At 41.3% G+C, this 18859-nt stretch overlaps 1 protein-coding gene across 1 annotated transcript in view; it reads left to right on the top strand.

Annotated features, from left to right (window-relative positions):
• tmem117 (transmembrane protein 117) overlaps positions 1–18859 on the top strand; it is a 162286-nt gene that overhangs the window by 47086 nt on the left and 96341 nt on the right. Inside the window, exon 4 of the mRNA XM_061969589.2 lies at positions 4424–4556. Within this exon, the coding sequence (XP_061825573.1) occupies positions 4424–4556 (133 nt within the window). The remainder of the gene's footprint in view (positions 1–4423; positions 4557–18859) is intronic.

The raw sequence follows: 18859 nt of genomic DNA, 5'->3' as shown, positions 1-18859 counted from the left end.
AATAGAATACAAAGCTTTATTGACATTGTATTAAATGCTTCATGATGTATGGTTTTAACCTGTGCATTAAGACAAGTACAATAATTGGTAATAATAGTTAATAATAATAATGACTTATTTCCCCTCTGCCATCAGGCACATGAACAATAACAAGATCTGATAGCTCAGTTACAGCTCATGTTATTCTATTCTGTGTTATATGTGTTTTATGTTGCACGATTGCACCAAGTAAAATTCCTAGTTTGTGAATCCGTTCTCAAACAATGGCAATAAAAACTCTTGTGATTCTTCTGCTTCTAGTAAACACTGAAAACAATAAGGCTAAAAGTACATAGATAAGACAAGTAGCAATGAAAAAGTGTGACTTTGTTAGGAAATTCAGTCAATTTACTTGCATTATTTTACACTACGTGGGCTGTTTGAACATGTCATGCTTTAAACTCCTTGTGCATCTCTGAATGTTTATAATGTTTACGTTAGTTTGAAGAAACGGTGGTAATGCTGTATTGACACAAGTGGCGAGGCATGTTTTGCAGTGTTTAAAGTGTCACCTTTATCGATAGTTTTTAAGCCCAAATACCTCCATATTGTGCTTCACACACTCTTTATTAACCAGTAAAATTGCAGGTTTTTTTGTCATTATTGCTTTCGACCCTTTTCTGCTTGTATGCGCTCAGTGTGTGCGCCGCCGCGCCTCAGCAACGTCACCGCCACATCGCAGTATATGTAGATATGTGGATGATTATTTTTTTCCCCCAAAGGCAGTATAGTACGTTTTTAAATGAATTAGTACCGCGGTACTTTATTAGTAGCAGTGTACCCTACAACCTTAGACGCACTATTACACAACAAACCCGACAGCATTGGAATTAACGGCTGAGATCGTTTTTTTACATTCATCATGCTTCGGTAACGAAGAACTACACGGAGGAGAAGCCGCCATGGACGACTTGTATCCTGTGATTTTTTTGTAGGTATTTAATGTTTAATGGGGGGCAGGGCGTGGTTGGGGGCGTGGTTAAGAGGGGAGGAGTATATTTACAGCTAGAATTCACCAAGTCAAGTATTTTATGTATATATATATATATATATATATATATATATATAAGTATTTCATATATATATTATTATATATATGAAATACTATTATGTTGGATCCACTATGGACTGGACTCTCACAATATTATGTCAGACCCACTCGACATCCATTGCTTTCGGTCTCCCCTAGAGGGGGGGGGGGGGTTACCCACACATGCGGTCCTCTCCAAGGTTTCTCATAGTCATTCACATCGACGTCCCACTGGGGTGAGTTTTTCCTTGCCCGTATGTGGGCTTTGTACCGAGGATGTCGTTGTGGCTTGTGCAGCCCTTTGAGACACTTGTGATTTAGGGCTATATAAATAAAGATTGATTGATTGATTGATTGATATAAGAAATACTTGACTTTCAGTGAATTCTAGCTATAAATATATATTTATTTTATTATATATATATATATATATATATATATATATATATATATATATATATATATATATATATATATATATATATATATATATATATAAATAAGAGAAATACTTGAGTTTCAGTGTTCATTTATTTACACATATACACACACATAACACTCATCTACTCATTGTTGAGTTAAGGGTTGAATTGTCCATCCTTGTTCTATTCTCTGTCACTATTTTTCGAACCATGCTGAACACCCTCTCTGATGATGCATTGCTGTGTGGCACGCACAAAAGTGCCTTCATCAAATGCACTAGATGGCAGTATTGTCCTGTTTAAGAGTGTCACAACATTGCTGTTTACGGCAGACGAACTGCTTTACGGTAGAGGGAAACGTGACTGCTGTTGTTGTGTGTTGTTACCACGCTGGGAGGACGTTAAAGAAACTGCCTAACAATAAACCTACATAAGAAACCAAGAACTCGCCTTCGATCATTCTACAGTTATAACGTCATTGGGCAGGTACGCTGTTTATATTGTGGGAAAGCGGACTCAGGTCCTCATGGACCTGAGTCCGCCTGAATTTAGGGAGATTTTCGGGAGACAATTTGTCCCGGTAGGTTTTCGGGAGAGGCGCTGAATTTCGGGAGTCTCCCGGGAAATCCGGGAGGGTTGGCAAGTATGGTGGAGTCGGGGCTCTCTTGGTTGCTTTGTTGGGTCTGCTCCTGCCTCTGGCCATGCTCCCGCCACCCCAGCAGACGATGGTGTGGAACACCGCAGAGGCCACCACAATGTATAGTTTTTTGTTGTTGTTGTTGTTGTTTTACTTTTGTGGCTGTGTGTAGAAGTGGCTGGTTGCATCAGCTCTGCTCTTTTAATGTCTTTAATGTCCTTTGTGTTCTCTGATGTTTCCCTCTTACACACATGTTTATGTGTGCTATGGCTATGAGGTTCTTTTTCCTTGGCCCAGCGTTTACCTGTTTCACACCTTATTTGTAAGGGGCACCGGAAGTTAGCAGACCCGTCAGCGATCCTGTTCTGTCTCCCTGTAAAGTTTGTCTGCTCTTGAATGGGATTGTGCTGAAAATCTTTAATTTCCCCTCGGGGATTATTAAAGTATTTCTGATTCTGATTCTGAATTCATACCCCCTATCCCTCGTTATGTCCACTACTCCTAGATCAGTGGTTCTTAACCTTGTTGGAGGTACCGAACACCACCAGTTTCATATGCGCATTCACCGAACCCTTCTTTTTTCAAATTCAAGAAAAAGTCATTTATTTTTTTACTGGTTCACAAAATGAACCGCGCATGAACATCACCTTGTTCAAAGAACAAAACCAACACAGTGCATGAACTCACAACAAATTACACACCTTACACACATTACCATGAATTGATTAACGTGGACCCCAACTTAAATAAGTTGAAAAACTTATTCGGTGTTACCATTTAGTGGTCAATTGTACGGAATATGTACTGTACTGTGTAAACTGTACTGTGTATTCTCTTCCTTTGCAATCTGCTAGTAAAAGTTTCAATCGATCAATCAACCTGCAAATCAGATGAAAAATTAGAGGGAACATTGTTTGGGGGTATCCATAATACGCTGATAGGGAGAAGTTTTTATTTACACGATAAGTCGGATGTGTCTTTACCTCCGTGGCGGAGGCTCCGCCGAATTCCTGAGGCCGACTCACCGAACCCCTAGGGTTCGATCGAACCCAGGTTAAGAACCACTGTCCTAGATGCAAAAAGTAATTGGGACACCACTACTCTCTCGGGAACGCGCAAAATGTAGGGACTAGATGTGACCAATCTAAATCTATGAGCATGAACTGATTAAGCCTATTCGGATGAGAGGCGAAACATCTTCTAAGACAAACCAAAATATCCAGTTGCGATCAATTGAATGCCCTGAGATGGCAATGACCTGGATTAATGAGAACATTCATAGACAACCTACTCAGTGGCCTAGTGGTTAGAGTGACCGCTCTGAGATCTGTAGGTTGTGAGTTCAAACCCCGGCCGAGTCATACCAAAGACTACAAAAAATGGGACCCATTGCCTACCTGCTTGGCACTTAGCATCAAGGGTTGGAATTGGGGGTTAAATCACCAAAAATGATTCCCAGGCCCACTGCTCCCCTCACCTCCCAGGGGGTGATCAAGGGTGATGGGTCAAACGCAGAGAATAATGTTGCCACACCTAGTGTGTGTGTGTGACAATCATTGGTACTTTAACTTCTTTTTTTTTTACTTATAGGGCTAAAAAGTAGGGCGAGGGGGTGTATTGGGACTGGCGCTAAGTCAGTTTAGATCAATGGCTAGCAGCCACAGAGTAAACTGCATTATTCATACGTATTTACCTGCTGTTTCTCTGTAATAAGTTCCAAGTTATTGCCTCCCCCCCCCCCATCTCATTTTGACTAGAAAAACTGTAATTACAGATGTAATCAGGAGCTGGAGATGATTGAGCGTAATCTAGCAACAAGCTAAGCGCCGTCCCCTGTCGCCTTGTACTGCATGATTCGTATTCAGCTCAGAAGGCCTGACATCCGAATCAATCTCCTGCTCTGCCAGAAAGATACTGTGTTTGTACGTAATGGGATTCTATGCAGGGGCTGCACAAGGCAAAACAAATGAATATACAAACGCCACAGGTCACGAGTGTTTGAATGATTCCTCTAATCGGGCAGAACTGGTATGGTTCAAATTAAGTGTGAGGTGGATGTTTTTCCCGCTGGGATTAATGATGACACCTCAAATGTTGAAAGACAATCACTCCCGGGTTGGGGAAGCAGCACCTTAAAGTGGTCCTTAATCTTCATTGGGATCCCAAAGGGCACATGTCCAACAGACTGTGGCGCTATTGATCCGAGCCGCTAATTTATTTAGTTCATCTCCATGATGGCGCATGTTCACCGCCTGACAAGCTCTTGTTGGCGCTCCTGTGTGTGTGTCCCTTCAGGTCGATACCTGCGTCTGAAAATGTTCCGCGAGGATCACGGCTCCTGGATGACCATGTTCTTCAGCACCATCCTTTCCCTCTGCATCTTCTCCAACATCTACAACCTCATCCTGCTGATGGCTGGGAACATGGAGTAAGACCGTCTCTCTCTCACTCTCTCTGACCTCTATCTTTTCCAGCGTCCCACCCTATTCTGATTGATCCAAACGTCTCGCCTGATAGTGGTCTGGTGGATGCTGACATATTACCTTGTGCACACACATTTCCTCCATGATCTTGATTTTTTCTTTAACACATTTCCATCTAAATACGCTCAGATTACCCTCCGCAATAGACCATATACAAACCCCGTTTCCATATGAGTTGGGAAATTGTGTTGGATGTAAATATAAACGGAATACAATGATTTGCAAATCATTTTCAACCCATATTCAATTGAATGCACTAAACAGACAAGATATTTGATGTGCCAAAGTAGTTGGGAAAGGGCATGTTCACCACTGTGTTACATCACCTTTTCTTTAAACAACACTCAATAAACGATTGGGAACTGAGGAAACTAATTGTTGAAGCTTTGAAAGTGGAATTCTTTCCCATTCTTGTTTTATGTAGAGCTTCAGTCGTTCAACAGTCCGGGGTCTCCGCTGTCGTATTTTACGCTTCATAATGCGCCACACATTTTCGATGGGAGACAGGTCTGGACTGCAAGCGGTCCAGGAAAGTACCCGCACTCTTTTTTTTACGAAGCCACGCTGTTGTAACACGTGCTGAATGAGGCTTGGCATTGTCTTGCTGAAATAAGCAGGGGCGTCCATGAAAAAGACGGCGCTTAGATGGCAGCATATGTTGTTCCAAAACCTGTATGTACCTTTCAGCATTAATGGTGCCTGCACAGATGTGTAAGTTACCCATGCCTTGGGCACTAATGCACCCCCATACCATCACAGTTGCTGGCTTTTGAACCTTGCGTCTATAACAGTCTGGATGGTTCACTTCCCCTTTGGTCCGGATGACACGATGTCGAATATTTCCAAAAACAATTTAAAATGTGGACTCGTCAGACCACAGAACACTTTTCCACTTTGCATGAGTCCATCTTAGATGATCTCGGGCCCAGAGAAGACGGCAGCGTTTCTGGACGTTGTTGATAAATGGCTTTCGCTTTGCATAGTAGAGCTTTAACTTGCACTTACAGATGTAGCGACCAACTGTATTTAGTGACAGTGGTTTTCTGAAGTGTCCCTGAGCCCATGTGGTGATATCCTTTAGAGGTTGATGTCTGTTTTTGAGGGATCGAAGGTCACGGTCATTCAATGTTGGTTTCCGGCCATACCGCTTACGTGGAGTGATTTCTCCAGATTCTCTGAACCTTTTGATGATATTATGGACCGTAGATGTTGAAATCCCTAAATTTCTTGCAATTGCACTTTGAGAAACGTTGTTCTTAAACTGTTTGACTATTTGCTCACGCAGTTGTGGACAAAAGGGTGTACCTCGCCCCATCCTTTCTTGTGAAAGACTGAGCACTTTTTGGGAAGCTGTTTTTATACCCACCTGTTCCCAATTAGCCTGCATACCTGTGGGATGTTCCAAATAAGTGTTTGATGAGCATTCCTCAACTTTATCAGTATTTATTTCCACCTTTCCCATCTTCTTTGTCACGTGTTGCTGGCATCAAATTCTAAAGTTAATGATTATTTGCAAAAAAAAAAAATGTTTATCAGTTTGAGCATCAAATATGTTGTCTTTGTAGCATATTTAACTGAATATGGGTTGAAAATGATTTACAAATCATTGTATTCCGTTTATATTTACATCTAACACAATTTCCCAACTCATATGGAAACGGGGTTTGTACCTATATGTCAAACTGCTGACAAAAAACAAAAAAACGCTATTGAATCCGGCCAAGCCTTACACAGGGTCATGGAGAGAATATTTGTTAAAGTAAACTGATGAGGTTGAGGTACAAGAGGGACTTGCTAACAATGAGCATCATCAGGTAGAAGCTAAGGTTGTGATTTTCTACTGCCAAGGGGATCACTTTGTATAATCAGTCCATCTGTCTCAGGCCTGGTTGCCCCGGGTGACATTGCGACCCATCTTGTTTGTTGTCTCTGATTGGCCGAGAGAAGTCAGCAGCCGGCAGGCAGGTCTGCCGAGACGCTGTCTTATAGAGCATTCATTTATGAGAAGGAGATCCAGCAAAAAAGACACTTAAGAGTTGTGGCTTTCCACATGAGATCATTAATAATCTTTCACTAAGATGCTGCAAATTTGGCATTTATTTATTGAATTGGATTTATTTTCCTGTGTCTTTCACAACCTTTCCAACCTACGACAAGTGAGTCGTAGGTGGTAAACCTCACACCCCGTGCTGACTTTTCCACCGCCTCGCATCTGTTACACCTGTGATACTACCTCACAAGCTGGCACATTTGCACCAGCGTCCTGTGTGACAAATACAGCACATGTTGGACAGAAAACTTTTGCTCACAACACAAGACAAGTGAGTTTGAATGTCAAACGTCACACTCCTCCGAAGGTGACCTGATTTATTTACAACCAGAAACGAAGATGGCTAAATTCTGACTAGTGTTGTAGTGCAGTGGAATTGTGGGAAAAAATATACATCCTGATATAGGTCATTTAATATTCCGCTAACGATATATATACAGTATATCACAATATAGTATTTTATTTCCTTATATTTTGTTAAAACACATTTTATGTATAAAAAGAAGACAAACATCCATCCATCCATCCATTTTCTACCGCTTGTCCAGTTGGGGGTCACTGACAATACAAATACAAACCCTACAACCAGTGAAGTTGGCACGTTGTGTAAATGGTAAATAAAAACAGACTACCAAATCCTTTTCAACCTATATTTAATCGAATAGACTGCAAAGACAAGATACTTAACGTTCGAACTGGGAAACTTTATTTTTTGAAAACATTAGCTCATTTGGAATTTGATGCCTGCAACATGTTTCAAAAAAGCTGGCACAAATGGCAAAAAGACTGAGAAAGTTGAGGAGTGCTCATCAAACACTTATTTGGAACATCCCACAGGTGAACAGGCTAATTGGGAACAGGCAGGTGCCATGATTGGGTATAAAAGCAGCTTCCATGAAATGCTCAGTCATTCACAAACAAGGATGGGGCGAGGGTCACCACTTTGTGAACAAATGCGGGAGCAAATTGTCTCAACAGTTTAAGAACAACATTTCTCAACAAGAAATTGCAAGGAATTTAGGGATTTCACCATCTACGGTCCGTAATATCATCAAAAGGTTCAGAGAATCTGGAGAAATCACTGCACGTAAGCGATGATATTAACGGACCTTCGATCCCTCAGGCGGTACTGCATCAAAAAGTGACATCAGTGTGTAAAGGATATCACCACATGGGCTCAGGAACACTTCAGAAAACCACTGTCAGTAACTACAGTTGGTCGCTACATCTGTAAGTGCAAGTTAAAACTCCACTATGCAAAGCGAAAGCGTTTCAACAACACCCAGAACTTCGACTTCGCTGGGCCCGAGCTCATCTAAGATGGACAAGTGGAAAAGTGTTCTGTGATCTGACGAGTCCACATTTCAAATTATTTTTGGTAACTGTGGACGTTGAGGTAAAGAACCATCCGGATCGTTAAAGTTGAAAAGGATTTGCAAATCATTGTATTCTGTTTTTATTTACCATTTACACAACGTTCCAACTTCACTAGTTTTGGGTTTTGTATTTAGTGTCATGTCTACACACATACATTTAGAGATGGCTTCAGTCATTTCTCGGTGTCTGCTTGTCATAGATGGTGTCTTTGAGCAACAACTCTGTCAGGCTTGTTTGGTGTGTTTTTCTTTTCATCACTGCTGCTCTGCGCTAGCGTTTGTATTGTGTCGCATTTTAACACTGTTTCTGTATGGTTCTTCATACCGTGTCTCTAAGTCAGGGGTGCTCATTACGTCGATCGCGAGCTACCGGTCGATCTCGGAGGGTGTGTCAGTCGATCACCAGCCAGGCATTAAAAAAATAGTCCTAAAAATGAGCGATCATAAATCTTCACTATGACGTCACTTTCGTCACGTGATTGACATTCAGGGCACCCGAGGGTCTTCTGAGATGACGCTGGCTGCTGCCAGCTCATTAAAATTACCGACTGGAAGGCAAGAAACACTTTATTTCAACAGACTCTGGCGCCGTACCTGTCATCAAAACTCCAAAGACCGACTGCACAGTTGCACAGTTGCGCTAACAAAATGAGTCTCAGAAAGCTGGCGTGCACAAGCTAGCAAGCTACGGAGTTTGCCGACAATGTATTTCTTGTAAAGTGTATACAAAGGAGTACGGAAGCTGGACAAATAAGATGCCAAAAACCAACCACTTTCATGTGGTATTGGACAGAAAGGAGGACTTTTTTCTCCTCCATTCGAAAATGCGGACGTTTTTAGCACTACTGTCTGATTCTAATCAATGCAAAAGTCATCAGAATCAGGTAATACACCAACTTATATTCTTGTCTTCATGAAAGAAAGGAATCTATATGTGCTAAACATGCCTGTATTATCTTTAAACACCTTAACTTGTTAACAATATTAACTATATGTGTTAAACATGCTTGCATTATCTTTAAACACCTTTAACTTATTAACAATATTAACTATATGTGTTAAACATGCTTGTATTATCATTAAACAGCTTTAACTTGTTAACAATATTAACTATATGTGTTAAACATGCTTGTATTATCTTTAAACACCTTTAACTTATTAATAATATTAACTATATGTATTAAACATGCTTGTATTATCATTAAACACCTTTAACTTGTTAACAATATTAACTATATGTATTAAACATGCTTGCATTATCTTTAAACACCTTTAACTTGTTAACAATATTAACTATAAGAATTAAACATACTTGTATTATCATTAAACACCTTTAATTTATTAACAATATTAACTATATGTATTAAACATTCTTGTATTATCATTAAACACCTTTAATTTATTAACAATATTAACTATATGTGTTAAACATGATTGCATTATCATTAAACACCTTTAATTTATTAACAATATTAACTATATGTGTTAAACATGATTGCATTATCATTAAACACCTTTAATTTATTAACACTATTAACTATATGTGTTAAACATGCTTGCATATCATTAAACACCTTTAACTTATTAACAAAAACATATATTTCATAAATAAGTAAATATAAATTATATATATGAATGAGGTAGATCCCCACGACTTGATCAATTGAAAAGTAGCTCGCCTGCAGAAAAAGTGTGAGCACCCCTGCTCTAAGTGATACAATACATTTGGCGTGTTCGCGGCATGTTTTGCAGAGTACTGTTGTCAGTCGGTTTCTGATTTCTTTAAAAGGAGTTTGTTGTTCTTTTTTCTGTCACTAATTTCTCGTAGGGTTTTGTTGGTTTAGCTTCCAGTGTGCTCCATGTCTCTACAGTGTTGACATCCATGCTTCTGCAAGCTTTTGCCATTAAGTTCTTTTAAATTACATCAAAATGCTACCACAAAACAGCAGCATCGCTCCAGTTACATTAGCCGCAGCCAAGACGTCAACATTACGATATATCCACCCATCCATCCATTTTCTACCGCTTGTCCCGTTCGGGGTCGCTGGGGGGGTGCTGTAGCCTGTCTCAGCTGCGTTCGGGCGGAAGGCGGGGTACACCCTGGACAAGTCGCCACCTCATCACAGGGCCAACACAGATAGACAGACAACATTCACACTCACATTCACACACTAGGGCCAATTTAGTGTTGCCAATCAACCTATCCCCAGGTGCATGTCTTTGGAGGTGGGAGGAAGCCGGAGTACCCGGAGGGAACCCAAGCAGTCAGAAACTTCACACAGAAAGATCCCGAGCCCAGGATTGAACCCAAGACCTTCGTATTGTGAGGCGTACGCACTAACCCCTGTCCCACGGTGCTGCCCATTACGATATAAACAATAGGGAATTGTATCGTACGTATCTTCTATGTCATACTACAATACTGTATAGTAGGGTCGGCAACCCAAAATGTTGAAAGAGCCGTATTGGACCAACAAAATAAGAAATAAAATCAGTCTTATATAAGTGTTATAATGAAGGCAACACATGTTGGTGTCTATATTAGCTATATTAGCCTACTCTCCAAGGCTGACGCAAATCTTTGTTGACAGAAATGGTGTATTTTAACTTTTATTCTACACATTTTTGCAACATTAGAAATCATTATTAACGTAGAGGCTTCTCACAGGGTGAGATAACTTCTGGAAATTACTGGCTCAGAATAGCCAAAGGTGTACATGTGTGTGTCCAAGTTTAAGGAAACAGTAGGCTGTCTTCTTCTAATGGATTTATTACAATCTTTGCAAGCTGGGTAACGTTGGCTGTGGTCTGGAACAACATGGCGCACAAACTATCAGAAATGCAGCAAATAATGTGTCATGAGGAGACATGTCCGATAATGGCTTTTTTGCCGATATCCGATATTCCAAGGGGAGGGTGGGTTGAGGTGGGGGGTGTATATTGTCCCGGAAGAGTTAGTACTGCAAGGGGTTCTGGGTATTTGTTCTGTTGTGTTTATGTTGTGTTACGGTGCAGATGATCTCCCAAAATGTGTTTGTCATTCTTATTTGGTGTGGGTTCACAGTGTGACGCATATTTGTAACAGTGTTGAAGTTGTTTATACAGCCACCCTCAGTGTGACCTGTATGGCTGTTGATCAAGTATGCTTTGCATTCACTTATGTGTGTGTAAAAGCCGCATATATTATTTGACTGGGTCGGCACGCTGTTTGTATGGAGGAAAAGCGGACGTAACGACAGGTTGTACAGGACGCTAAAGGCAGTGCCTTTAAGGCACGCCCCAATAATGTTGTCCGGATGGAAATCGGCAGAATGGTTGCCCCGGGAGATTTTCGGGAGGGGCACTGAAATTGGGGAGTCTCCCGGGAAAACGTGAGGTTGAAACCGAAACCGATAATTTCCGATATTACATTTTAAAGCATTTATCGTCCGATAATATCGGCCTGCCGATATTATCGGCCGATACATCTCTAGTCATGAGACATGCAAATATAAATTAAATACACAGAGGACATAAGTAAAGGAAATTAAATGAGCTCAAATATACCTACAAACGAGACATAATGATGCAATGTGTACATACAGTTAGCCTAAATAGCATGTTAGCAGCGATTAGCTTGCAGTCATGGATTGACCAAATATGCCAGATAAGCACTCCAGCATACCACTAAGATCGACAAAGCTCACCTTTGCACATTCACGCACAGCATAAAATGTTTGGTGGACAAAATGAGACAATGAAGGAGTGTCAGAAAATACATCTTTCTTCTGTAAACACTAAGATGAGTTCAAGGATCGCTGAAATTAGTAGGACAAAACAATGCTTGCCAAATGCTCTCATCAATGAAGCATGTATAACATAAACAGTGGGGTTTCTAACAATTAGGAAGGTTTGTGTCATGTTTGTCTTCCTACAGAAAATATATTAAAACAAAAAATAAATGTTTTTCCTTCATCTTTTTCCATTTTCACACTTTTCTGAAAGAGGTCCAGGGAATCGCTAGGGCGGGCGGCGCTAAAGAGCGTATGTGTATGTGTAAAATATATATATATATATATATATATATATATATATATATATATATATATATATATATATATATATATATATATATATATATATATATATACACAGTCGTGGTCAAAAGTTTACATACACTTGTAAAGAACATAATGTCATGGCTGTCTTGAGTTTCCAATAATTTCTACAACTCTTATTTTTTTGTGATAGAGTGATTGGAGCACATACTTGTTGGTAAAAAAAAACATTTATGAAGTTTGGTTCTTTTACGAATATATTATGGATCTACTGAAAATGTGACCAAATCTGCTGGGTCAAACGTATACATACTGACCACAGAACTTTCCTCCAGAAGGTCTTATTTTGCCCATGTGATGCTAAATGAAACAAAAATTGAGCTGTTTGGCCACAATACCCAGCATTATGTTTGGAGAAGAAAAGGTGAGGCCTTTAATCCCAGGAAAACCAAGCCTACCATCAAGCATGGTGGTGGTAGTATTATGCTCTGGGCCTGTTTTGTTGCCAATGGAACTGGTGCTTTTCAGAGAGTAAATGGGACAATGAAAAAAGAGGATTACCTCCAAATTCTTCAGGACAAGCTAAAATCATCAGCCCGGAGGTTGGGTCTTGGGCGCAGTTGGGTGTTCCAACAGGACAATGACCCCAAACACACATCGAAAGTGGTAAAGGCTAAATGGCGGGAATTAAGGTTTTAGAATGGCCTTCCCAAAGTCCTGACTTAAACGTGTGGACAATGCTGAAGAAACAAGTCCATGTCAGAAAACCAACACATTTAGCTGAACTGCACCAATTTTGTCAAGAGGAGTGGTCAAAAATTCAAGCAGAAGATTGCCAGAAGCTTGTGGATGGCTACCAAAAGCGCCTTATTGCAGTGAAACTTGCCAAGGGACATGTAAGCAAATATTAACATTGCTGTATGTATACTTTTGACCCAGCACATTTGCTCACATTTTCAGTAGACCCATAATAAATTCATAAAAGAACCAAACTGGGAAGCACGGTGGCAGAGGGGTTAGTGCATCTGCCTCACAATACGAAGGTCCTGAGTAGTCTGGGGTTCAATCCCGGGCTCGGGATCTTTCTGTGTAGAGTTTGCATGTTCTCCCCGTGACTGTGTGGGTTCCCTCCGGGTACTCTGGCTTCCTCCCACCTCCAAAGACATGCACCTGGGGATAGGTTGATTGGCAACACTAAATTGGCCCTAGTGTGTGAATGTGAGTGTGAATGTTGTCTGTTGGCCCTGCGATGAGGTGGCTACTTGTCCAGGGTGTACACCGCCTTCCAACTGATTGTAGCTGAGATAGGCTCCAGCGCCCCCGCGACCCCGAAGGGAATAAGCGGTAGGAAATGGATGGATGGATGGAAAGAACCAAACTTCATGAATGTTTTTTGTGACCAACAAGTATGTGCTCCAATCACTCTATCACAAAAAAATAAGAGTTGTAGAAATGATTGGAAACTCAAGACAGCCATGACATGATGTTCTTTACAAGTGTATGTCAACTTTACGACTTTACGACTGTATATATATACAGTATATATAGAATGTCCGCCCTGATATCGGTAGGTTGTGAGTTCAAACCCCGGCCGAGTCATAGCAAAGACTATAAAGATGGGACCCATTACCTCCCTGCTTGGCACTCAGTATCAAGGGTTGGAATTGGGGGTTAAATCACCAAAAAAAGGTTCCCGGGCGCGGCACCGCTGCTGCCCACTGCTCCCCTCACCTCCCAGGGGGTGAACAAGGGGATGGGTCAAATGCAGAGGACAACTTTCACCACACCTAGTGTGTGTGTGACTATCATTGGTACTTTATATATATATATATATATATATATATATATATATATAGTGTGTGTATTTTAAATGATAAATGATAAATGGGTTGTACTTGTATAGCGCTTTTCTACCTTCAAGGTACTCAAAGCGCTTTGACACTACTTCCACATTTACCCATTCACACACTGATGGAGGGAGCTGCCATGCAAGGCGCTAACCAGCACCCATCAGGAGCAAGGGTGAAGTGTCTTGCTCAGGACACAACGGACATGACGAGGTTGGTACTAGGTGGGGATTGAACCAGGGACCCTCGGGTCGCGCACGGCCACTCTTGCACTGCGCCACGCCGTCCCCTCTATTTTAAATGTTATTTTTTAGTCTGTCCTTTGCCTGTATTTCTTTGTGGTGTACAGCCCTTTGTTTTTCAATTGTGGTTGTTTTTAAAGGGCTTTATAAATAAAGTTGGTATGGTATGTTTAGGTAGTTTCAGGTGTTCATTAAATATAAGCAGAGTGATACAAGTAATTGTACGGGTGTGCATTCATAGATACTGAACAGAAACGGGGACCTGCGGTGTAAATCGATTAAGAGACATGAAGACTCAAACCCACTCCTGATCTCCAGTTACAAAAACCCAAATCCGATACTAAAATAGCCTATGAATCTGACCAATACAACACTCAAACACACCCCACTGCCCCTCATCACTTATGGAATGCTGTGAAGCTCTACTTCCACCAGCAGGGGGTACTGTGGTAAAGACATCTGCAACTGTTTTTTTTCTCCACACCAGCAGTGTGTTAGCTGGGGACCATTGCCCTGCCAAGAACCATTAGCATTCTCTTCTCCGTTGCACACGGACGTGTAAGAGCGGCGTTCACGCCTTGCCAGGACACCGTCAGAAGATGAGCGCACACCCGCGGTGGCACAAATTCCGCGCAGGGACTGAAAAAAAGATGATGGAAACAGAGAGAGGAGGATGACAAGAAGTGGAGGTCCTTTTGATCTGCAGCCAAACCTTATTTGCATCGCCCCCACCTCCCCAACCACTCCCTGAGCCGGCAGCGAGGCCGCCGTAGCACAAAGAAAAAGTTCAACATCCCTTTTGTGGCTGCCGGCGGCCCCCGCTGCGGGAGACGGTGTTCCTCTGCATTTGTACGCCATGAACAAGCTGCAGTGAGGGGCTTTGAAAGGAAAGGATGACTTCTTTTTCTGGCAGGGGATCACTGGCAGAGCCAGGATGGCGCACTGCAGGGGGCCAGGGGGGATGTCGCAACTGCCAACCACATAATGCCCACGTCTCGCACCTCGCTCAAGGTAACCGTGGGAACACGCTCGCGTGACCTCAGGCTGCACGCCACCTGTGCTCTTTTCTCATTAATATGCGTGAATTTGCCTGGCCCTGACAGTTGGTGCAGAGGTGGTTTTCAGTTTATACAGGTGTGCTCTGTTGAAAATTCATCAGGCCCACATAAAACTGAGTGGACCAATTTGCGACCTCTGAGGAGACATAGGCTGCAGCGAGGCAAGGGGGAAAGTGACTGGAAGATTGTTAAAAAAAAAAAGTTTATTCCTCACAATGGTCGCATATAAAATTGCGCATCAAAGCTGAACAGCAGAACCAGCAGTGATCCACCTCTGCCCTCCACACAGAACCCAGCAATTCAGGATCCCACAACATGTGTAAACACACAGAATACAAATACCACTATAAAATAAAATAACAGAATTGTGACATTCATACTTGCCAACCTTGAGACCTCCGAATTCGGGAGATTTGGGGGGGGGTCGGGGTTAAGGGGGAGGAGTATATTTATAGCTAGAATTCACTGAAATTAAAGTATTTCTTATATATATATATATATATATAGTACAGTACACAGTAATGAAAACAGTTGTTCTACTAACTGTACTGTACTTGCTGCTTACTTTAAAAAAAATAACACTTACCTTTGACTATTTGAGTAGCTTTTGTTCTGCCATTTGAGTACTGGCGAGCGATCTCTGAATCCGGGAACATATCCTTCACGGATTTGTTGAAAACATCCGCAAATGAGAACGGGATGTTGCTTGCAGCTATCAGCATTGCCGTCTTTGTCTCGGCATATGTTACACCCTCGGGTCTCCATTTAGCAAGGTGGCCCATAATACTGCGTTGCCGCCGCCTTGTGTTTCTCTGACCGTTCATGAGTGACTATATCCATTCGGCCACCGTGTTATGGGTTATAGATAACCCTATGGATAATGGAGACATATATAATAGTCTCCTTTTCAGGTGAGAGGACGCTAAAGGCAGTGCTTTTAAGGCACGCCCCCAATATTGTTTGTCCGGCTGGAAGTTTTGGACATTACTACTTGCCGTAGTTTTGAAGCAATGCATGGTGGGAATCCGGATGTTGTGTGTCAGTGTATTAACGTGCTGGTTAGAATAAACACACGCTGAGAAATAGCTCCGTGCCTGCCTACTTTATGGGTTATAGATAAACCTATGGATAACGGAGACATATATAATAGTCTTTTTTTCAGGTGAGAGAGGACGCTAAAGGCAGTGCTTTTAAGGCACGCCCCCAATATAGTTGTCCGGCTGGAAATCGGGAGAAATTCGGGAGAATGGTTGTCCCGGGAGATTTTCGGGAGAGGCACTGAAATTCAGGAGTCTCCCGGAAAATTTGGGAGGGTTGGCAAGTATGGTGACATTCCCTTACACACACAACCTGCAAATGTGGAATATTTGGGTCAACTTCATCCTTTAATTCAGTGTTAGTATATCTATAAATCAGTGGTGTGGCGTCAAGGCCAGCAAGGCCTTCTTTGCTGGCCTAACCTAACCAGAAATCATGATCATAATTAAAGGTAAAAAAAATGTTTTATTCACTTTCCCTAAATATCTAAAATTATTCATATTCTCTTCATGTCACATTATGCTCCTTCCAGTGCTGCTGTTTTAAGTTTTAGTTTGTATCCAATCAGAATTCAGCTAGCTTATGTTGCCATGCTGTACCAAATCTGCCAGAGGCCTTCAGAATCAACAATGCGGGCGTCCATGCACTGTAAGTGATTGGGGACATACAGTTGATAGACAGTTGCGATAGTCAATCAGATCAGAAGTTGTTGTCAGTAAGGCCTTCTAGCTGGCCTCACGTTGAACGTGACATGTACGCGTCCTGTGATTAGATACTCATCGGGATCGTTAGCGGATTAATTTGAGAACACATAGAGTTGAGAGATAGTTGCGATAGCCAATCAGATCACAAGTTGTTGACAGTAGCCTAAGTAGCCTGATGTTAACGAGACTGTGATTGGATACTCACTTGTCATTCCAAGTGAGTATCCAATCACAAGTTTCAATTTAGTAGGAAGCGGGAAGTGTTGCGCCGTAGCCAGACCGGGATTGCAGAGAAGGAGAACAAAACATTGATTAGGTGGCAGATATATATTTGCAAGGCCATTTTCAAGGAGGATATTTAAAGAGAAACTACATCTTGTGAGACAATGTCGGCCAACCCCGGAAGCTAGCTCAGCTGTTCTGGCGATGAAATTAGGAAATGCTCGCCATTTCCACTCAAATCAGCAGACGACGAGGGGTACCACTGGCTTATACGGCGTCGAATAGTGAGTTCAAATATCTTATTTTTTCACTTTAATGTTTTTTGCAATTTTGATTTTGACAGTACCACATAGGATGTTTTAATTGCTGATGCGTTTTAATTGATTTTTAAATGCGCCAGAAAATAACCCGTTTTGTACACTGTTGATTTGGATTCAATGCGCAGTAGTGCGTAAATGTGTTTCTGTACAGTATTTCTCCAGCAATGGTCATGTGGTGACATAAATGATGGTATTTTGAGAGGTAATCATTGAATTCGGATATCACTAGGCCTAGGTGGGAAACGCACGGCCCGCCACTGATATAAATCCCGACGAGGAATTTTAAGTCCAGCCAAACAAAAATCTTCTTCCCATTTTTGGTAAGTATTGTTGCGTCGACCGGTTCTTCCTCCCAGGGAATCTAAGTTACTGGTCAATCTCAAATTCTTTCGATGACATATATGCTGAGTAAGAAGGACTATCAAGACAGAATTGGAATATTTTCAAGTTTATACCAAAGCTTTAGGAGATCAGCTTAACCAGTACATTCATATCGGCTGCTCTAGATGATCTGGCATTCCAACGGAAAAGGCAACTCCTTTGCACACAAAGAAAACCCCCATATCCCCCCCGCAACACTGATGAGGAACCAGTGGGTGTTGTATTTCACATTCCTGATGGTTTAAGACACTAAATAGACAATCTGAAGACAAAGAGAGACTGGTAGAATATACAAAGGAAAAGTACTAGCTGATCAAACATGGCTATGAATAGAGAAATAACTCTTAAACATATATGCATCTTCCACAGTATCCATCTCGATCCTTCCTGGTTGTCAAAATCCAAGATATGATGGCACAAAGGCAACATTTGTGGCATCTTCAAAGTCAAATTTGTAGCTACTTAGCATGGTTAGTTTAGTTTAGTTCAGTCTTTATTTGAAGGGAGAATGCACAGAAACATTAAGCTCAAAGACAGATATGTTCTGTACCAGATTATAGCTAAATAGCTAAATACCATCTGCAGTCCCTGGCTACCTAAATTAAAGGGATACAAACATCATCCAATAAAATTATGACAATAAAATCATACTATAGCATGTAATCAAATTAAGAAAAGTCATAAAATGCCCTTTCAATGACACATACTTAATATACAATACAACCACACCTCATTTACATCATCACACAAAGACAATACATGCTCTTGTTCACATCTGTCATCATTTGTAAAAACAACCACCTCACAATTTACAACAACAACGCTCTCATGGATAAATATAATACACATTAAGTTGATGTGTCAAACATAGTGCCCACCTTAGTGACCGTGTGAGCAGCTTTGAAATAAGGGTGAGAACATGCCATGTAACCAAGTAATAACACTGCTAATAGTTGAAGATGGGTGTTGCCGT

The sequence above is a fragment of the Nerophis lumbriciformis genome, linkage group LG10, assembly GCF_033978685.3.
Source record: "Nerophis lumbriciformis linkage group LG10, RoL_Nlum_v2.1, whole genome shotgun sequence".
Classification (NCBI taxonomy): Eukaryota; Metazoa; Chordata; class Actinopteri; order Syngnathiformes; family Syngnathidae; genus Nerophis; species Nerophis lumbriciformis.
The sequence above is the reverse complement of the archived record's forward strand: the minus strand, read 5'-3'. Positions and strand labels throughout refer to the sequence as shown.